The sequence below is a fragment of the Marmota marmota genome, unplaced genomic scaffold (genome assembly GCF_001458135.2).
Source record: "Marmota marmota marmota unplaced genomic scaffold, marMar, whole genome shotgun sequence".
Lineage (NCBI taxonomy): Eukaryota > Metazoa > Chordata > Mammalia > Rodentia > Sciuridae > Marmota > Marmota marmota.
In genome coordinates, this window is record NW_026000077.1 from 5311837 (window position 1) to 5334457 (window position 22621).

At 43.1% G+C, this 22621-nt stretch overlaps 1 protein-coding gene and 1 long non-coding RNA gene across 3 annotated transcripts; both read right to left on the reverse strand.

Moving 5' to 3' along the window:
* Nucleotides 1-3314: 3314 nt before the first annotated feature.
* Nucleotides 3315-8770, reverse strand: LOC125620189. The gene is made up of 3 exons (XR_007351787.1): nt 7227-8770; nt 6277-6327; nt 3315-4061 (listed from the first exon to the last, which is right to left on the reverse strand). It is a non-coding gene; the product is annotated as an uncharacterized LOC125620189 (long non-coding RNA).
* A 2439-nt stretch (nt 8771-11209) lies between these two features.
* Nucleotides 11210-21240, reverse strand: Trim45 (tripartite motif containing 45). Of its 2 annotated transcripts, none has more exons than XM_015502232.2 (6): nt 20211-21234; nt 17491-18224; nt 15881-16010; nt 15252-15366; nt 13142-13268; nt 11210-12255 (listed from the first exon to the last, which is right to left on the reverse strand). In XM_015502232.2, the coding sequence occupies exons 1-6, from the start codon at nt 20696-20698 to the stop codon at nt 12107-12109; spliced, it is 1743 nt and encodes a 580-aa protein (XP_015357718.1). In that variant the 5' UTR covers nt 20699-21234; the 3' UTR covers nt 11210-12106. The 2 variants fall into 2 exon arrangements, with proteins under 2 accessions (XP_015357718.1, XP_048670530.1); XM_048814573.1 differs by having other exon boundaries at nt 12117-12255; nt 13142-13302; nt 20211-21240.
* Nucleotides 21241-22621: the final 1381 nt, after the last annotated feature.

Sequence of the window (22621 nt, forward strand, 5' to 3'; positions counted from 1 at the left end):
TCAACTAGTCTGTAGACCATTTAATCCAGTGAAGGAGTTGACTTCTGTGTTACCCAGCGCAGTTGGTGTAAGCCTTTGACATGGAAGTGATCCTTGAACTGAGTCTTTTTCACTTTTCAGGTAAAAAGAGATAGGGAAAGAGAGTGCAGGTGGATCATGGAGGTAATACAGAGTATGGTAGATACACAGGTAGTGTAGTTTGACAGTTCAGTAGGTGGGCAAGAGAGGGTGGATTATGGATGGAAAAAGGAAGGTGCAGATGGACTTGGGAACCAGGGAGCGATGGTCCCATTGCCCCTTATGTGTGTTTACAGGCAATTGGGATCTTTCCAAAGATTTTAAGTGGGGGGCAAGAAGTCGGGTGGACTTCTATCCGGAGACATAAGAATGCAGAATTAAGCCTGGCACAATTGTGCACACCTGCAGTGCCAGCTACTTGGGAGGTTAAGGCAGGAGGATCACTTGAAGCCAGGAGTTCAAGATCAGCCTAGCAACAAAAAGATCTCTTCTCAAGAATAAACTACGCTAAGATTTCATCTCACTCCAGTCAGAATGGCAATTATCAAGAATATAAGTAAAAATAAATATTGGCAAGGATGTAGGGAAAAGATAAACTCATACATTGCTAGTGGCACTGAAAATTGGTGCAACCACTCTGGAAAGCAGTACGGAGATTTCTCAAAAACTAGGAGTGGAATCATCATTTGACCCAGCTGTTCCACTCCTCAGTCTACACCCAAAGTACTTAAAATCAGCATACTACAGTGACTCAGCCACATCAATGTTTATAGCAGCTGAATTCACAATAGCTAAGGTGCCCTTCAACAGATAAATGGATAAAGAAAATGTCGTCTATATACACAATAGACTATTACTCAGCCATAAAGAAGAGTGAAATTATGGCATTTACCAGTAAATGGATGGACCTGGAGACTATCATGCTAAGTGAATTAAGCCAGTCCCCCAAAACCAAAGATCAAATGTTTTCACTGATATGTGGAAACGAGCCTACGATAAGGGGGAGAGGGGAAGAATAGATATTTAGTAGATTAGATAAAGGGGAACAAAGGGAAGGGAGGAAAGATAAGGAAAGGCAGTGGAATAAATAAAAAATATTTCCCTTTGTATGTCCATGAATACACCATAGTGCATCCCACCATCATGTATATCCATAAGAATGAGGTCCTAGTTAGAATAAGATATATTCCATGCTTGTGTGATTCTATCAGAATAAATTCTACTGTCATGTATAACTAAAAATAACCAGTAAAAATTAATTATTTTTAAAAAAATCTTCAAAAAGGATAAAGGAGAACCTAAGATCAGATTTACTTTTTTGAAAGTGACTATGATAGAAATGTGGGCAATGGGCAAGTCCTCAACCTGAGCCCTCGTTTTCTCATTTCCAAAGCAGGGACACTAGGTTTTCAGGAAGCTTAGAAGCACTAATGTCTGTACAAATGGTGTATATACTTAGAGTTATTATTGTTATATGACGTTGAGTTATAAATGAATTCACAAGCTTATGTTTTCAAGATCAATCATCCGAGGCAAAATACATGAGCTCAGTGTCCCCTGATTCCCACGGCTGTCCACCTTCCCTCAACAGCCCTTGTTTCTAATGGGAGCAGCTATTACTATTTGTTGTCTGCTTCAGCTTAAGCCCTGACTACCACACACTGGAGGGCTAGGAACAGGAGGAGAAGAGCTGATGAATGTTGATAACCAAGGACGAGAAGGAAAGACGTTGTTTATTTTATTTTATTTTGGGGGGGGGGGCCATATTATGTTTGCATTCTTTCAAGATCCATTTAGAGAGAAATTCTTTTTTCATCTTACAATGCATGGCAAGTCAGATGCCTGAAAACCACATCATATTTCACTAAAATTCTCTTTTCCAAAAGAGCATAGTTATCAACAAATGCATAGAAACCTGGTGTATGCACAAGGGACCTCATGATGTGTGGTATTCATTTGATTTTATTCAGTGTGTTATAAAGAAGGATCCTGGTTCCTAAAGAAAGAACATTCTCAAAGCTTGGGTCTGAATCTTGTCTTCACTCCTTAGTGATAGTGTGACCCAGGAAACCATGTCACCACCCTGAGTCCCAGTGCCTGGGAAATCAGAGTGTTATACTCATAGGTCTGATGAGGCATGTGGTACAGTGCCTGATAAATACTAACCATTCAGCAAGTCACTCAGGCTGGGAGAAGACCCATTACAGCTGTGAGACTGTTTTGGAAATGATATCAGAGGGTTAGTTGATATTTTTAATTCCAACTTCTCTCTCTCTCTCTCTCTCTCTCTCTCTCTCTCTCTCTCTCTCTCTCTCTCTCTTGCTGGTGCTAGAGATCAAGCCCACAGCACCTCACACATGATTCTTGGCAAGTGCTCTACCACTGAACAGTGTACTCAACCTTCTTCTGAAAACAGACCTTAATCGACACTTGAAAATCAGGAAGAACACAAAAAAAGAGGCCTGAGTTTAGTCTCATGTCACGGGTGCCTACAATTTAAGCTCCTGAGACAACAGGTCCGGTCAGCCTGACCAGGACACTTGGGCAAAACTTCAGGATGAAGAAATGCAGAGGGGACGGTCTTTCCTGGCTGTGAAAATGGCATGAATAGTGATCACAGGCAAAGCACAGAGTTCACTAGGCTACAGGTGGTAAAGTCAAACTCTGTCTTTATTCTTTTACCATTTTATTTGGGTTAAGTGGAACACTGCTGGGAGGACTCAGGATGGGGGAGAAGGAATCTGTTGGATGGAATCTTTCCTCTGAGCACCAGCTATATTCAGTGACTCATTTCAGCACTTTTTGTATTAGGTTTTTCAAAGGCACAAGTCAAGGAGGGGAAGGAAGATGTGCTTGGAGGAAAGGTTCTTTGCAAAAGTTCAATACAGTAGCTAGAAGTTTAATTTTGCATTTCATCGTGTTTGTGCCTTGGAGTTGTGTTTTCGAAACTCGACTTCAGAAAAACAAACATTCCAGGTAGCACGTAGCTGGTTCCATCTTTTCCAGCATCCTTGCCTTTTGCTAATGGGACACCATACTCTCCCAAAAATATCAGCTCTGGTGTGGGCTCGATACCAAGTCTATTCACACTTCAGTCTTAAAACAGGGCTATCTAGGCTGCCAGATGGGGTTCTCTGCCCCTCTCCACCACCCCTGCTCCACCGGTTTGAAGACTAAGCACATCCGGGTTTGTCCACTTTCTCTAGGCTGAGCCAGGCACACATCAAAGGTAGTGACAGGTGATGGGCTCAAGGCACAGCCTCCTTGACTGAGCCATGTATGTGTTTAGCGTTGATTTATATCAGTCAGTGTATTTGCAGGATATTTATAGACACTTCAAATGATTTATTTTTCTAAGAAAATAAAATTAAATACACACATATGTTTAATTATTTATTTCAAACCACAACTGAAACAACTATTTGCCATTGGGTAGAATTAAATCTGACAAGGAATCTTAGGGGGTTTTATTAATACTATTATTGTTTTCTTTGGCTCCATATATTATATTGGTAAAATGATTTTTAAAAAGGAAAATAATTGTAAAAGAAAAATATTTTTACAAAAAATACAAAGTTTTAAAAACTTTAAATATATTCATATTGTTACTTAGAATTAGCCTATATATCTGTATGTCTGCATATTTTTCCTACATTTGGGATTTTGGAAACATAAGGTTTACAATGGATGTCTACATTCTTCCTAAGCTCAACAAGCAATGAATAATAGTCTCCCTGGTTGGAGCACTCCATACTTTGGAAGTTGTCATCTGAATAACTGTTTGGCTACTGACTGAGAAAAATCTATGTGACTCAGTTCATCTGGACACTGAAAATCAACAAATACTTTTTCCCCAAGTCCTTGGGTAATAGCAAACAAAGTGTTCAATTTTCTTCAGTAAATTGGCCTTCAGTGCTTTCTGTCCCCCAGTCTGATGGAGGTGATGAAATCAGAAAGGAGTAAGTAAACTTGGCCTTCGAGAAGCTGTCTGAAAATTTGCTCATGTTATTATATCACAGTCCATTATAATGTGGATGATAGTACTGGAGGAGAAAAATAAGGATAGACATTAGTTTTACTTAAAGAATTAAGTTAATGTGCAATTCATAAAAGGAGAAATCATTAGGAAAGATCCTAAAATGTATCATTCAACATTTACTTCTTAAAATAAATGTCTAGAAATTCCTATTCAGGTTAAGTAGAAGTTAAAACTCTTATCTTTTTTTTAATTGCAACTACAGTGAGGTCCCTAATAAAATCAAGAAAGCAGTAAAATTACCCTCTTGAAATTTATAAGATCAATACAACAAAGAAAAGATAGAGTCACCTGAGATTTAATGGCTCTCGGGTCAGCAATAATGTACAAACTCAGGCTCTGCTAAACTATGGAACCAGCCTAAGTGTCCATCAACAGATGAATGGATAAAGAAAATGTGGTATATATGCAAAACTGAGTTCCATTCAGCCATAAAGAAGAATGAAATTATGTTATTTGCAGGAAATTAGAGAACATTATGTTAAGTGAAATAATCCAAATTCAGAAGTTCAGGGGTTGTATGTTTTCTTTTAAATGTGGAAACTGGAGAGAAAAAAAGGAAAAACAGGTGAGAAGGATCACATGAAATTTGAAGGGAAATCAGTAGAATAGAGGAAAGGGACCAGCGGAAGAGAAGAGGAAAAGAAAAGGGAACTACGAGGGAATGACATCGGCCAAATTATATTGCTATATTTTGTGCATGTGTATATACGTAATAAGAAATCCCCTTACAACTATAATGCATCAATACTATACTATGGGGGGAAAAACCCTGGCTCTGCCATTAGCTGATTGTCTGATATTGGGCTAATTAGCGATCCCTTGGTCATCTCAGAGTTTCATTTTTAAGTTGTGTGGATTAGCATAGATCTTGTGCTTTACCGGGAATTGAATAACAAATAGACAGACCATAACTTGTTTATCAGATAAATAGATCAATAATGTCAATCAGAAGAATATTAAATAAACATTGTTAGTGTCCCAGTCTAAGCACTATGGAGAGAAGGAAGACTTAACGTTTAGTTTCCAGGATTCTGGCTTTTAGTTTAGAGAGAGATGCAGAGACCTTCAAGTATTCAAAGCCTATTGCCAAATGTAATCTACTATAAGATTCTTCCTGGCATCTTACACACTTTTTAAATATTTCCCTGTCTTGAGCATAAGCTAGCAGAACCATGAAAATATGCCTCAGAAAGGTGTTCCTACAACAGTAAGAAGCTATTGATGTGGACACCCTAATGGGATAGAGTATACCGAACACTCATTTTTAAATCCTAATCCTTGGATGGAAATGTCTCATTATGAACTGACATAAGTGGCATTCCAGAATCTATCTTAGGCTCATGCTCTTTTTCTTCAGTATGAGTTAATTTCGTAAGGTCTAGGTGTGACAAGATGGATCTTTGCACTCTCCAAATGGACCACATCTCACAGTGTAGTGAGGATTGCCACTGTGAGTCCTGCTGATGTCAACCGGCTTTCCTTTATGTGACACAACCACTTCTGGGTTTTCTTTTTATGTCTGCCTGCCTACCTCAGGAGACTTGGGCATGGCCAATCTGAGATAATAAATGCTTTACAAACCATGAAGTGCCATGCAAAGGCTAGTGATATTGCTGTGGGACAAGGTCTGGGAATATGGTAATGAAGAGCCTAGGTGCAGGTGGTAGTGAATGTCTGTCACCAAAATGCACAGTGCTCCTGAGCACGACATTTATAATAAGGTATTTCTTATGTGGCAGAATTCCCATTATGGAAGGTCTACAGTTTGACTTTTCTTTAGCTCTGTTGATTAGACAAGAGCATGGTGCATACCGTGGCCTGGTGGAATCCTGGACCCTCCAAAAACCCCATCCAGAATGCTGGTTGCCACACAATCATTACGAATAGCCGTAGGTAGAATTGTACTCTTATGGGACACGACCCCTTTCTCTGGCAATCATGTGGTGGTTTAGTAGGATTATTTATGAACACTGGTTGGTTTCCTCTGATTATCCCTTGTTCAATGGTGGCTCCTAATAGGGATCCAAGGTGAAGTTAGATTCTCCTTCATTAATGGAATACTCATGGGGCCACCAGTACTGGTAGTCTCTCTGATTCCTGAAACTTTGGTGTCTACCCTAATACCTTGAGACAATTGGGTTTACAAAGTAGGATGTCCTTCTGCTATTTGTCATACAGCATTTAGCCCTAGAAAGCCCAGGAGGAGCTGAAAAGCATACCTGCAGGCAGGAAGAATTAGTGCAGAAATTCAGAATTCCTGGGCGTATAACCTTGAGGAAAATTAGAATGAAATTAGAGTCAGTTATGGCACCACATACTGCAGGGATCAGAAGCTGAGGGAGGGAGACGGAAATGAAAAAGGAGCCTACTCTAGAGAGTGGACGGGGCGACTCGTGTAGGTCCACAATGTGCTTACTACCTTCCAGCTCAGTCTGAGCGCAGGTGGAGATTATGGATGAAAAGAATGATGAGGAGAATACTTCTATTGATCAGGTGTGAGTGAATGTGTGTGTGTTTATGTGTATATGTATATGTGTACATACACACACACACACACACACATATCTGCCGTGCCAGACACTGCTAGGCACTGCAAATACAAAGATAAACAGAACCAACCAAGAACCAAACAATCCTGCCTTCCTGAGTGCAGTAGGGGAGAAACAGGCATTAATCAAATTAATTACAAATGGCTGTGTAGCAGCATGGTGATGATCGTGTGGATAGAGAGGCGTGAGTGTGTGTGTGTGTGTGTGTGTGTGTGTGTGTGTGTGTGTATGAAGGTTTATCACAGGGATTTAACCTAGTCATGGGAGATCTTTCTAAAAGTAATGATGGAATTCCTACACCTGTATGTAGGGGCTAACAGGGCAGAGTGAAATGTCTCTTCCTGTATAATCCTTCTAATTAGCATTCACTTGATCAAACAACCTCTTAATTGAGCTAAACCCGATACACAGGTATCCATCCTCTGGGGTAAAATTGAGCAAGAGGGAATGGGAATGGGTGACGGGTGATTATTGAGATCAGAGAATGGGTGGGCCAACAGGTAAATGTGTTTATTCTCCAAGACGGCCAAGGTGTTTATCCTGGTGCAACATCCCAGAGGACTGAGGCTCTAATTTGTGATGCATTTTTTTTTAACCTTAACACCAGCAGCATAACCTACATCATAATGCGGCTTCTTGTTGATGCTCCCATGCTCACAACTCACAGACGATTTCTGAAGCACTTCATTACATGGAGACAAATTCTAAATCCTTTAATTCCTTTTTCCTCTCCTTGAAGTCTTGAGCTCTGTAGGTCACTCCTACTTTTCCAGGTCTTTTGGCTGGCAGGGTAGTTGAATTAAATTGGGTTAAGGCTCCTTATTGTGCAGGCCAAGAACAGCCTCCCCAACTGCCACCCACACAAACTTTAAATAATTCTAGAAGAATTGTTACCATTAGTAGTGCTTAAAGCCCACGTCATTAACCCAAAACCAGGCATCTTATAGAAATTTTGATTTGCAACATAACTTCATGTATAGAAGTTTCTACCTGAATTAAATGATTTTTATCCACGATTCTGCAATCTGATTCATAAGAAGACACATGGGGAAAGATGATGTCATACAACAGGCTTCTTTATGGCAAGCTATTCCCTAGCTGTCTGAGGTAACTGGAAAATTCAAGGCTGGTCCCTTGGGTGCATATAATTCATCCACCAAGTTTGAGAGAAGTCTGAGACTTTTTTCCCCACATGGTATTTGGTTAAATAAGAAATGTTGGAGTTTGAAAGAAGGGACGTCTTATGAAAACAGACTAAGTAGATCCAAACTAAAAAGTCTACCAAATAAATCTAAATTCATTCAACAGAACATTTAGTCTCTACTATGTGCCAAGAACTGTCCTACAAGGGGACAACAGAGTAGTTACCAAGTCCCTGCTCCCACTGAGTTTACAGTCTGGTATGAAAGGACAGAGCATAAGCAGAATACATATGTCAGAAGTGATGGAGCCTCTTCAGGGTAATATGGAATCCTGGGGTATGACGTTGCTACTTTACATGGGGTAGTGAGGGACCTCACTAATAGGATGATAGTTGACATTAAAACAGAAACCTGAAGAAATAAGGGAATGAATCATTAAGGTAACTGTGAGAAGAGAATTTCACATGGAGGGGCAGTGATTTTTAGGCCCCAAGGCAGAGGGTGCTTGGAGTTTCAGGAGCAGCAGGCAGGCCAGTTTGGTTAGACTAGAGTGATGGAGGGGAATGGGCAGGAGATGAAAGAAGAGCAGGATACAGATCTCACTGCTGACGTGAAGCACATATGCTGGCTGTTGTTCCAAGTAAGATGGGAGACCACTGGAGGATGTGGAGCACACAATGACATGCTCTGACATGTTTTGAAAGGATCAGTCTGAATATTGGGTCGAGAGTATAATGTAAGGGAGTAATGGGTGGAAACAGACCAGTTAGAAGAAAATGGTAAGAATTCAGGTTAAGACATCTTGGTATCTCAGACCAGGATGGTAGCAATGGAGGTGAAAAGCACAGTCAGTAGATATATTTTGAAGGAAGGGCTGACAGGATTTGCCCGAGAATTGGATGTGGTATATGACAGAGACACAAAGCACATCTCCAAGGCTATTGGCTCTACACCTCTAAGAGTGGACTTGTGCTTTTAAAGGGATGTAGAAGATTGTGGGAGAAGTGATTTGGTGGTGGTGAGCAAAGGGAAAGTAAGAATTGAAAACTGCAAATCTGTTTTGGACATCTTAAATTTGAGGTGCCTATTATACATACAAGGGGAGAGGTTAAGGAAGCTATTGGACACCGTCCTATACAGAGATTGGACCAGGAGATAAATTTGGAAGTCAGTATATAAATGGTATTTAAAATCCTGATAGGATGAGATCATCTAGGGAGCAGAGGAAAGACAGAGATGCAAGCACTGTTCCTTGGTTCTCTCCTATATGTAGAGAACAGCAAGATTAGAAGGATCTAGCAAAGGACACTGAGCAGGAATAGACAATGAGATAGGAGAATCAAGAAGAGTCATGCCACATAAAACAAGGGAAGACAATGTTTCATGGAGGGGAAAGTGACCGGCTATGATAATTGCTACTGATAGATCAAAAAGGAGAAAGATTGACAATTCCCTCGGATTCTGTCACATGGATATTATTCTTGACATTGAAAAGAGCTAGTTCAGTGGAGCGTTCTGAGGGTTAAAAACTGACTGGATTCAATCTAAGAGAGAATGGAAGGGAGGTAGAGATAACAAATCTCAATGCTACTGAGGTCTGGGGAGTTGAGAAATAGATTGCTAAACGGGCAAGTTATTATAGACCGAATCGTGGTTCCTTCAAAATTGCTAGGTGAAGCCCTAATCCCTAACAGAACAGGATTTGGAAATAGGGCTTTTACAAAGGTAATCAAGGTTAAATGGGGCCTTAATCCAGGAGGGCTGGTCGGTGTCCTTATGAGAAGAGGAAGAAATACCAGGAGCATAAGCACACAGGGGAAAGGCCAAGAGAGGATCAGCAAGAAGGCTGCCAACTACAAACCATGGATAGAGGACTCACCAGAAACCAACCCTGCTAATGCCTTGATCTCGGACTTGGAGACTCCAGAACTATTGCTTAAGCCAAGGCACTGTTACAGCCGTGGTGGACTAATACAAAAATCAAGAGAAATCTGTGTCAACATGAGGAAATCTTTTAGCATGTTTCCTAAAATGAGAAATGCCATCGAGGGGAAAGCCACTGGAGTGACGTTCCTGGGTAGTAGTGATGGCATGGGATCTAGGACACAGTGCAGAAGTTGGCTTTTGATAGGAATACAGGTAGATTCATAGGTGTGGTGGGAGAGTCAGGAAATCCTCTTCTGAACCCTTTTATTTTCTTGGTGAAACAGGAAGCAAGGTCTTAAGTGGAGAGGAGAGAGATGGAGTAGAAATTGGAGTTTGAAGAGAAAGAAAGTATGAAACAATCATCTAGGAGAGTGGGACAAGTGCAGGAACTAAGGAGATGTTGTCAACACACCAGACAATGCTAAGAGCCCATTAAAATGAGTGGTCATAAGTTTAAAGTGGGACTAGTCATCATGTTTTAGTGGTTTTCTGCAGAATCATTCAGAGGGTTAAGTGAAAAGCTGGATCCGATGTGGGTTGCAGTTCTGCCAGGCAAGATAACAAGGGACAGTCTGTGCAAGAGCAATTGTAATGATGGTCTAAGCTGAGAAAGATGCAGGGGAGGACATGAGGACATGAGGGGATGAGAGGAATAGCAAGAAAGTGGTAGAATCACTGCATCGTGGGTTCCAGGGAAAGAAGAATAAGTAGTCAGGTTATCACAGTGGGCAAGTAAGAAGACGGGAGGTCGTGGGAGAACGTCTGAAATTGAGACTACGCAGAGGGTGCGGGTGGAATCAAGGAATGATTATAAGGCTCAGGTAGGCTAAGTGGAAATGGCCTCACAACCCCAAGGTCTATGTGGCTACTGAATTACCCTGAGATTGATGAGGAACTGTACTGGGGTGACAGCGAGCTTAGCTTGACACTATAATCAAGAAATGAGGGCGAATGATCAGTTTTAGAAAACAAGTGGGATATGGTCTAGAAGAGGTTTTTCAAGCACTACTGACATTTTGGACTGGGTAATTCCTTGTCTGGGGAAGCTGTCCTGAACACTGTAAAAGGCTCACTCAGCAGCATCCCTGACCTGTACCCACTCGATGTTGCTGGTACCTGCCCCAGTAGTGGCAACCAAACTTTCTCTGAGACTTTGCCAGATATCTTCTGGGGCGCAGAGTCACTCCTGGTTGAGAATCACTGATCTTAAAAGCAGCAATGACAAACTAAAAAAGACCCTTACCTGACCCTTGGCCCACGGTTATCAGGAGTAAGGGAGAAACCATTGCTAACAATCTGAGAGGGTGATGGGCAACAGCATCTTCTGGGAAGACCAGATTTGGGTTAAGGAGGCTGATGGGAATGTTTCCAGAAGAAGATGAGACTAGAGAGAACATGTTAGTGTTTATGTCAGCCTCAAGAAGGAAATACACCCCAGAAGATCTGACAGTCACCACCATCTAATGACTTCGCTTGCTTTGCCTGACCCAATTCACCGGTCAAATGAGTCACCCACTACTTAAGGAAACTTACAATGCAGATTTCAATAATTTTATTTAATATATGCTGAGTTTGTTGCTATAGAAGAAATCGAGAGTCCCTGCAGAACACACAAAATATATACAGAAAAGTCCTTGGCAGGGCTGAGGCACCAGTGCTATTTCCTCTCCCCAAAATTCTCTAGCAGCTAATAAGGCACCTTATAAGAATCAAAACTTTCAGTTAAGTTTCCAGGCATATATACACAATCAAAGATTATTCTCTAAAAATCAAAATGATGTGAAGTGGGTGACAGCATCTAGGTCACCTGGCATCAACAGAACTGCAATAGACATGTGAGATGTATTTCAACACCCTTTTATTAATGTTCTACTTGTATACCCTACACCAAAGAGCTATCCTTCAGGCTTTGGGGAGGCAGGGAGTGACATGGTTCAGAGAGGGAGGAGGGAGACACCTGCCCAAACAGCAAGGTCACATTATAATGGTTACAAAATATGTACCAGTAAATCCACTGAAAGTGTCCTAAAGAACCCAGTGGATAAGATGGGGGAGGGGGCAGTTATATTCCAAGGGAAATATCTAAATAACACAGCTCAGGGAAAAATTAAAAAGGTTATAATATATCAGAAAGTAAGGAGCTAAATTATCCCCCACCCCGTGATTTCTAAGTTCCAAGGGCATAGATTCTTCCATACCTGTACAAAAGAGAAAGAACACACACCAACCTACCTTAAAGAGAAACACAGTCAACCATCCACAAGTACAATCAGTGAGTAACTCACAAATAAGCACTTGAACTATAAAATAAGATAAGGCACTTTGTTTTTAATTTTATCAGTCTCTTCAGAATTAATCGAGCTTTGGAATCCTCTAGAAATCTGAGATCCAGCTGTCTGGGGTTTTACCAGGCCAAACTCGTCCAGGAAGCATCAGAGTGCCACAGTCCTGAGTAGACTCGTCGAGGTGCTCTGCCCACCTATGTATGTGCACTCAGACTTCTCAGTCAACTTCCCACAGCAAGACCAGTGTGGACGACCAGGATGGCCTTTGTGCCCATGGCCACAGCCTAGGTACCCACCTGCATAGTACAAAGAGGAGAGGAAAAACAAACCCTGAGAGTGGAGTCCAGGTACCACGGAAATTGAACCTCCTGGCAACCGTGGACATTCCCTAAGAAAACCCCCATGAGAGGAACAAGCTATCTGACCCTCCATGGTAGGAGGGTTCTCAAGACTCATCACAGCAAATCCATGAAAGTCAACAAAGCTCTCCCAACAGTGTTTAAATGCACCAACTGAAGGAGATGAACTAGTTTGGCCTTTAACTGCAAAGTGAAAGGATTTGAATTTCAATTGTAAAATGAAATGAAAAAGAAGGGTAGATTAAAGGAAATGAAAAGGGAGGCAGGTACTGGAGTGGTTATAAAGGAAGGGTACAAAAGCCCATTTTATGGCCCACCATTAGAATAAGGACATGATAGAGCAATTTAAAAAAATAATTCCATCTATTGCCTGCGATCTCCCTACCACCAACAAAAGAGCCAGACCTGGTTTAACTGATCTAATCATCCACTCCCCAATCATTGCCTCATTTGGAATTTCTTTAAGGTTTTAAAAGGGGTAAGATGGGTCTATCTTTCTCAAATTGCTCAGCCTCTTGGAAAGGGTATAGACTGAAATTGAAAATCCCAGAGAAGCATGGGATTGCAGGATTGGTGAACTGTATCAAAACCAAACAGAACTCAGAACTTTCAATCTGCAATATCAGCTCAGAATATAGAAGCCAGATTAAGTGGAACTTCTACTGTGTCTGCACACAAAACAGATTATGCTTCCTAGAAACAAAGCCTCAGTCCCAGCATCCCGACCTAGTGGCTATGTGGCAGTGCGGTGGGGTGGGGGATGTCACTTGATCCCTACTTCTGGAAGATAGTCCCAAGGGTAATGAATGGTGCTCCTCCTTACCAGGCATGGTGCCTCCACAGGCACAGCGCGCGTTCTTCTGGCCTCCACTAGAGCAGAAGGTGCAGCAGTGAAACACACCCAGGTGTGGGCGCCGCTTTCTTCTCACAGTCACAGTGAATGGTGAGCCCTTCCGTGTTCAGGCCAAGAGCAAAGAACAGCACCTTATGAGTCAACAGGGTGTGCTGGGCATTGCTATGTGCTAAACAGTCTAGCCAAGGAGCCCGCCTTTGGAGGGACGAGGACAGCAGTAGAGAAACAGAAGAGAAGACAAGAACTCTGCTCAGCTGGGTGGGGGGGTAGACACAAATGCAGTAAAATTGGAATCAAGGAGCCTTGCAGCCTTCGGTCATACTTCTCACCATAGAAACTGCTTGACAGCCCCCCTTGGACACTGAGTGGGATCCCACAGAGTCAGTTCTGTTCTCAGTGACATCTGAATTAGATAGGGCTTGTTCTGGTAAGATGGCAGAAACGCAGAAGCCCATATCCTAATCAGGCTAAGCTTTTTCACAAGGAGTTCTGCCTCCCATGTGTGAAATGAAAGTGCGTAGACCACCTGATATGTCAATCATCTTGACTTGTGCTTTTATGGGACTGCCTTTGGTCTTTAGGATGCTTAGTCTTAATTCTTAAGTAATCTCAGGGGTAATTTGTAGAATTTTGCAACCACAAGGCTGGGACCTCCTGTGGCTCTATCTCCAGTTTCTCACCCACATGCTTTCTCCCCTTACATAGTGGGCTACCCTCTTTCCTCCTGTTCCTCCATCCTGGACACAACACATCTGTTTGCCCATCCACCTATCATGGGACTGTGAATGCATGGAAGGGAGAAAGGTTAAACCTCTGCAGTTAATAATTCTCCAGTAACTCTCCCACTCTCTTTAAGGATAACTTTCATTTTCTAATTTCTATCTACGTTAAACAAAAACAAAAATGTTTAATGAGTGTTGCACTTTGTCTATTCATATGTGAGAACCACATAGTCTGAGAAAGCACCAAGTAAAATGCCTGGAATCTTAGAAGCCTTTCCAATATTATATCCCCCCCCCCCTCATTTTAAAGGAGGGCCATGGACTGAAACCTCTCAAACTGTGAGCCAAAATATCTTTCCTTCTTTTAAGTTGATTATCTCAGGTATTTTGTTACAGAAAGCTAACACACATTCATTTAAAAAACACAAACCAGGCATTGAAGAAATAGGTTCAAAATCTGATTTTTGCTTCAGAGCTACTGCATAGTGTGGCAAGTTTGGTCTTACTCTAATTGGACAATGATCTCCATACTTGAGTGATTTTGAAGAAAACAGAAGTAATGCATAAAAACACTGAAACTTTTGTGACATACTGTGAGTAGGTAAGCAATAAATGGCTGTTGAATGAGTCTACCTAGTATACAAACTACTAGCCTAAGAGATCGTGATACTGCATAGTATTCTAGTATTCCCAGTAATGTTGTTTTCTGGTTGATGGGAATTTCTGACTACTCCAGTGTTAGCAGATGTAAACAAGAGAAGATCTGCGGGACATGGATTACCCAGTTTTAAAATACTTCACAAACCAGAAAGTATCATAGTTATTTGTGGAGGTGGCATAGTAACCATGGTAACAGATAAGCATATATGTAAAACACAGTAGAGAATTACATGGGCAGATGGTTAGGCAGATGGATGATGGTCAGTTGAGAGGAGGGGGTATAACCCTACCAATTATGTCCCAGTCAGTCTGCATCTGGTCAGTTTGCACAACTCTGGAAAATACTGAGCTAGACTACATTCTGTCTGCTGATAGATTGCCCCGTGTTTGGGGCATCTTCCCCAAATTAAGAATTCCAACAAACTGACTAAAAGAATGATAAAATATAAGCAGAACTGCCAGGAGGGGAAATAGGGATAAAGAGTTCTTATGATCACTAGAATCCTCTAGTAAGAATAAGAGTGGCAAAATCTAGGCTTTTTCTACAGTGAGGAGATGGGGGGAAATAAGAAGAGAATCTTACTCAATCTTTATGCAGTTGATCTTATGATATGTCACCAGATCCCAAAATAACAGAACCAGGGAAGCAGGATAAAAGGAGCCAGGGCCAGCATGTGCTGGGGGGGGGTCTTACTTACCTGCACATGCTGCTTTTTGATGCAGACCCACACGGTGTAGAGTCCAGGTTCCTTGGGGGTATAGGAAACGCAGTATGTTCCATCCTTGTTATCTTGGACCATTGTCCTGACTGGACTAAATGGAGACAAGAATTAAAAAATCCTACTCCCTCTCACAAACCTGCTTCAGCTGCCTACCATTTTAGGATGTGAACTCTTACATCATTTCACTTGATAGTAATTTTAAATGTCCCCCAAAGGGGGTGTTTCTTCCACTTGTCTCAGAGGTTAACTTTCAGTCCTTTCTCTATTCTCCAATTCCAGAAAGATATAAATATGCTTATGGCATAACTTAGTAGCAAAGGTAGGTTAAATTTTAGAAAGGGTAAAATTCAGTCCAATCTGTAAAAAGTTCAGTCTATTCCAAAGCTGAGAAGAAGATAATCTAAGGGGCAGACTAAATCTTTGAGAGAATATTGGATATAGGAAAACAATCTACAAAAGAAAACAGATTATAACTGATTATAACATGTTTTTTTCATAAAGATAACATGGACTACTACACTTACATCTCCAATAACTCAAAGGACCTCATGTTTCCAGTTTCCTCACTGCTTATTACCCACGACACCTAACTGCACAACACAAACCTGTCTTTCTTATCTTTAGGGAGAACTGCAACATGGACATTGTCTCCTCCCCTGCCCATGCTCTCTCCTGTTGCATCTTTACAAAGTACGGTGAAAGAGGCTGTTTGTTTTTCCCGAGCTCTGTGGAGATCTGCAAAAAATAAACACTCAGTGCTCACCTCAAAGGCAAACCATAGTGACCACATCCCCAGGTAAGATACCATCTAGCTTTTTCTTTTCAGAACAAAGGTTGTGCTTCCTGCCTATTGTAACCACCCTGGTTCTCTTTCTTTTCTCTTTCCCTTCTGCCTTCTGAGTATTTCTCTTGGGAATTCCTCCTGGGAGGTTGGCTCTTGAGTTGTAGAGGTTCCTGAACTTTATCTTCACTTCTTAAGGAAGCTTTGAAAAGACTCAGGATGGATCTAGGTACTGGGAGAAGGAAATCTCTAGATCTGTGAGAGGTCAGTCACTGCAAAACCACACTCTCTGAGCTCTGGATCCTGCTGGAATAGGCAGGGGATACAGCTGACCAATTTGGACCCTCTGTGTTGTGAGATCATCTGCAACACAACAGCTTGTGTCAAGCTGTGGGGGGGGGGTATCAAATGCTAGAGCCTTCAGCCCAGCATCCAGATGAACCAGGTCTCCTAGCCCAGGCTTCATAACTAATAGGAGGTCTATGGAGAGGCTCATGAAGGGTCTAAAAATCTCCTCAAAGTATATGCCCTAGTTTCATTGGTGTTTCTGGGGGAATAGATCATTCTTAAAGGTATCTGTGACTTCCAAAGTTATGAATTCCTTGCCAGAGTCAGGATGATTCTTGAACTCAATTTTCCCATCAGGACTGATCTATGAAATATATATTTGACTAATCTACTTATTTTAGAAATACAACACAGGGCAAAAGAAACCATTTATTTCCCTGATGAATGAAACACCTATACTTTTTGGTAGGGGGTGGTGACCAGGGATTGAACTCAGGAGCACTTGACCACTGAGCCACATTCCCAGCCCTATTTTGTGTTTTATTTCGAGACAGGGTCTCACTGAGTTGCTTAGCACCTTTCTCTTATGCTCAGGCTGCCTCTGAACTTGTGATCCTCCTGCCTCAGCCTCCAAAAGCTGCTGGGATAACAGGTGTGCACCACCACGCCCAGTACCTATCATATTCTTTTACATATCAATGATATAAGGTTTACATGTCCCAAGAATGGGCATGGAAGAAAGGAAAACATAATGTCAGTCTTCCTCATTTCTCTCTAACCTCCTATAGAGCATGATGCAGGCAGCTGAGGCTTGCCACACTGAGCTGGCAGACCTCATCCTGCCCTTGTCATTGCCCTTATTTATCTCTGCAGGCACTGTCCCGATTCTAGCCTCTGATGGAAACAAAGCATGATCCCTGGGTTTCTGGAAGTTACTACTTGTCTGAAGTGGAACAGGGTGAAGTCTCACACCTGTATTAAATGTCAACAGCACTCTGACCAGAACAAATCAGAAAGAAAGGGGCAAGACAGCAGATCACTGTCTTTAACCAATTTATCTCTTTTCCAGTTGAACAAGCCCCAGTTCTTGAAACACCATGTCCCTGTCCACTGCCCTCTCAATGCCCATGACAAATGCCTTCCTACCTTCTCCTTGAAGGACACATTTGGCTGGATCCACCTCTTTGGTGTTAATGGCCCCATACACTTCATAGCCATGGCACTGGCCCGCCTTCTCCTGAGGAGAGAAGCTTATGTGATCGTTTACTCCAGGGTGGGTGTTATATTCCACCTTGTTCAGCTTCCTGAGCCGTTCCACCACCACCCCCTTGGTGATGAGGATTTCCAAATCTGAGCCGCTGGCCAGCAAGTGCTCCGTGAACTCCACTCCAGTCCGCATGTCGGCCAGCAGCTGTTCCAGCTGTGCTTTCTGCAGCTGCAGGGAGTTTTCCTTCTGGACCCGTATGTCTTCCAGTTGCTTCAGCATCTTGTTCCGGTGCTCCTCAATGGCCTTGATATAGCCCTCAGAGAACTTTTGCACATCGGCAGCCACTGCCTCCACTCGCTTCTGGAGAGCACTGTTCACCCTTTTGATCTGAGCCAGGGCTTCCTCCAGGGCCTCCACACGGGGCTGGGTGCCCCTGAGGAGCTCCCGCACTGAGTCCCCATGCTTGTGGATGACATTGCTGGTGAAGTCATAGGGGTGCTCCCGGTGCTCCCCCACCACACAATCACGGCACACAGGCCGGTCACAGAATTCACAGAACAGTCTCAGCTCCTCTGCAGGGTGAATAGGACACAGGATAGGCTTTCCAACCCGACTGTAGCCTTTCAGATCTTTGAGGTCCACCATGGTGTGATAACTGGTTTTCTTCTGTCGCCTGGGAACAAGCCGGTAGGAACAGGATATTAGGAAATGATTCCAAGGTGGAACACAGTTTGGCAGAAGTTTTAGGAGAACAGGCTCTGAAAAATAAATCTGAGTTCCATTCCTTGTTCTAACCCCTAACTGCATGATCCTCTCTGATTCATTACTTGTCGGTACAGTAGGACCAATACCTACCTAAAATGGCTGTTATTCCAGAACAAAATAGGAGTGCTCTTGGGCTTTGGCTTGGGACATTTTTTTGCAAATGGTTGTAAGGCCAAGATGACATCCTAAAACTTTCCCCAATAATTTGATGAATTTGGACAAAAAGTCACGGCCTGCTTCTACAGCAAGCTAGAGATGAATACTATGAAAACCAGCACCAAGCTACATAAACTGCCCAATGGCATAGCAATTAAAAAGCTAGCTAGCTGGACAAGGTGGTGCACACCTATAATTTAGGCAACTTGGGAGGCGGACACAGGAGGATTCCAAGTTCAATGTGAGTCTGGGCAACTTAGCAAGACCTTGCCTCAAAATTAAAAATAAAAAGGTCAGTGGTAAAAACAAAGAAAAAGTTAAAAGCAGTAGCTGGCCCTGACAAAAACTTTTATCTGGCTTTCACCTAAAGCATTTTCTTTGACCAATACCTACATCACCCACCATCAGCAGTCTAGAATGTCCTTTAAGAGTCATCAACATTATTAAAAAGTGAAATCAATGGTTAGAAAACAAAATCAAAGCTTTCTTTTAATTCCCCTTTTTTTGTAGCCCTCCAGAGATTCAGGGAAATCCCTAGGAAACCTCGGTACTGCTCAGAGTTTCCCTATTAGCATTATGTTAACTTGAAGCTTAAGTGCCTATCCTGGCACCAGAAGAGTAGTTGCATAGAAATAGGGTCAGCTGTTTGGCTGGCAGCAATACAGTCACAGGGATTGTCATATAATTACCAGATAAAAACAGAAAGAGTGAAGACTACTAATTTGCTCTGTTGGTGAGGCCAGAAAACAAATGGAAGTCAGAACTTAAGAACTATTTTAGGCTAATCCTAAAAGCTTGGTCATTTTATATTTGGACATCCTAGAGTGGAGTAGGGTAGGGTATCAAGGGAAAAATGAATGATCTATCTGACAAACTGTTCACAAAGTGTGATAGAAGACATAATTGGCACCCCAAATAATATCTACTTCTCCAAGCTACAGAGTAACTCGATGGCATAAGGCTGAACTGAGGTCTAGATGATCAGCTCCTATCCTAAGATGGCATTTGTTAAAACACACACACACATACACACACACACACACACACGCACAGAATAGTCAAAAGATCTGGATTTAAGACTTGATTCTATTACCCATTTACTTACCAGATGTGGGACCTTGGCAAATTCCTTCAATTAATAAATGATGATGAAAATAGTGCTGCCTTTCTATAAGAGTTGCAATGATCATATGAGATCAAGGGCAGAATCTATGCTATTATACTATCCTACCATTTCTCCAGCACCTACTACACTTATGCACTACACAAATGACTGATGATGAAAGGAAACTGAATGCGCTTTGAAAAGGACTATGCAAACCTTCACTGTTATTACTACAAGTATTATTCTAAGCTGATGGGGTTAACTACTGTGCTAGAGTGTTTGCTATTGCATTGTGAATTAGTCTTTGATCTTTGATGGTATTAGAGAAAGTTTTCCTTTTAAATTACACACCAAATATTTCTTTTCTCTTTTTGGGGAGGGGAGGGTAACCAGGGATTGAACCTAGGGGCACTTAATCATTGAGCCACATCCCCAGCCCTTTTTTTGTATTTTATTTAGAGACGGGGCCTCACTAAGCTGCTGAGGCTAGCTTTGAACTCACAATCTTCCGGCCTCAGCTTCCTGAGCCACTGGGATTACAGGTGTGTGCCGATGCACCCAGCCAAGATTTCTGTCTTAACACCACTTTGTACTCCACTCTTAAGTCACACAGGTTGCGTATCCCATCTTTACCTATGAGCTTGGCAGCAGAATTGGCAGAGATTGGATTTGCAGGTCTGACACCTCTTCTCCACTTCCCTGTCATTGCACAGGTCACACACCAGGCCCTGGCCTTCCCCATGCAGATTCTCCAGCATGACATCATTCATGGCCAGGTGGTCTAAGGTTAAAGCCTTCACTCCACCTATGGGCAGGTCCACCTGGGCATCACATACAGGGCAGAGGATGCCAATCTGCGACTGCTGATTTCGTGGCTTGAGTTCCTGGAATATGGACCCCTCAGAGCTTGTGTCAGAGTCTCCCCCTCGCATGTCCACTACTGAGAAGGGTTCCAGCTGCTCCAGACATGTGGTGCAAACCGTGTGCAAACAAGGCAAGAGCCTGGGGGCTTTGAAAAGCCCCATGCACAAAGGGCAGCGAGTCTTGCCTGAGTTCCCAGGTGCTGTCCCACTGGGGAGTTTGTGCACAAAGCCCAAAAGTGGCTTCTTGCTTTCTGACATATTCCCAAGGTTTGTGCCCAGTATCAGAAAAGACCCTGGGCAGTTCTATAATGGTGCAGCTGATTAAACCCACCCAGAGAGAAAGTTTCCAGAACTTGAACAGAGACCATGGGGAATCGCTTGTTGGCAAATAAAAGGGCAAACGGGAGGTAGAGGATACCTCCAAGAAACCATCCACAAATCTACTCAAGGTCTGTGGTAGGGCCCCCTCCTTTCCATGGCATCCCATACCAAACACACCCACAGCCTCCTGTTTCCCAATTCCTCCCCCTTTCCAGCTCTAAGTCTCCAAGCTAGCCCTACCGCTAACTCCAAGACCCCTGCCTGTCACTCCCCCCATGCCCACCCGCCTCCTGCAGCCCGCCCCAATGGTCCCGTCCAACACGCTACAAGCGATGAGGTAGAGGGTCCTCTGGCTCCTTCCCTCTGCGGAGGGCGTGCAGCGAGCGGGCAAGGGAGCTGCGAGTCTCCGCTAGCTCCTCTGTGGGCACCTCCTCCCAGCGCTTTGGCCCAGCAGGCCCGAAAGCTGGCGCCGGTCCTCGCACCAATCCCAGTCCTTGTCGACTCCGGGAACTCCAATCACCGTCTGAGAGAGGCGGACCTTGCCGTTCTGGGCCCAGCCTCCCTCCAGATCGACACCAACGTCATCCAATAAGCTTGGGCAACTCCACATCCCCTGAAGTTCACTGGCGGGGACCCAGTCGGAGGCAGGGCGAGGGAAAGATCAAGGCTAGGAGTAAGCGGCACAGTATAGCCAGCGTCACCATTTTGCGAACACTATCCCTTTATCCCAGTCGCAGCCAGAGAGTGCTGATGTGCAGCAGGGTCGGCCTCCTTTTTGCTTTCGGGTGGATCCCAGGAACGCAGACTGAGCTCTCCCATTGGTGGGCGGCGCTGTCAGTTGACACCGGGCTCAGCCCGGAGCATGCTGGGAGTTGTAGGCGTTGTTTTCTGGCTCCGGAGGCGTGGAGAGCGGTGGTGGACCTTCTTCTCTTAGGGTGTGAGCCTGCGAGGTTCCTAAATTTTAGCCCCGAAGTCCCTAAGGCCCAGCGGGAGGGTTATAAGAACTCCAGCGGTTCGCTAACTTGTGGCATTTTTCGGGGGTGAGGGCACCTAAAACTGGTTCTAGGAACCACTTGGGGAGGGTGGGGCCACTAACCAGTTAGAGTGGAGGTCTCGATTTGGGGGAACCCCACTCTGGATTCCTGTTGCGTTAGAAGTATTTGTTTCACCCTGTTCGGGGAAGCGTTTAGATGACAAAAGGTGTTAAATATTTATCACCTGAAAAGCTAGGTGCAAAGAAAGTTTGACTTGATCTTTTGCTGGGACTCAAACCCCTGGTCTCTCACATGCTGGGTGAGTGCTTTGCCACTGAGCTACATGACCAGACCCTGCTGCTTTTTTGTTTTTGTTTTTCTTTATCAGCCCTGACTGGTCACAATGGGACAGTGGAAGATGTCAGTGAGGGTCAAGTCCTTTGTGGGTTCACCAACTAACTAGGAAGATGGACATACGTAGCACCTTGGCTTTATACTTACCTCTTTTTAAGTGTTCTTACTAAGAATCTCTGATTTGGTCATATGGGGGCCTTTGCTACACCTAGAATCTGGAACCCTTATCTCCCTAATTCCAAAGAATAATAACATGCTGACACCTTACCCTCTGCCTGTCTTCATTATCTCCAGTCACTTTAGCTTGTCTAATGTGCCAGTCTGTCACACTTATTGATGACCTTACCTACTTGAATTGGACCTATGGACAGCTGTTTTATTGATATCTTCATTATGCTATAGATTGTATGCTCTAGGTATGGTTCCTGGAGCCTAAGCTTTAACTGAAAAGCCTCCAAAATATGAAAAGAAAGCTATAAAATTGAAAAAAAATGAAACGTCTGGTTATTTCTAAAATATAATGTCAGTCTGG

Excerpts from the sequence above, each read along its gene's own strand:
- Trim45 (XM_015502232.2), bottom strand. The coding sequence starts at position 20,698 with ATGTCAGAAAGCAAGAAGCCACTTTTGGGCTTTGTGCACAAACTCCCC. Across the intron at positions 16,011-17,490 it reads ATGTGTCCTTCAAGGAGAAG|ATCTCCACAGAGCTCGGGAA; the intron begins GTAGGAAGGCAT and ends TATTTTTTGCAG. Across the intron at positions 15,367-15,880 it reads CCTAAAGATAAGAAAGACAG|TCCAGTCAGGACAATGGTCC; the intron begins GTTTGTGTTGTG and ends GTCTCCATTTAG.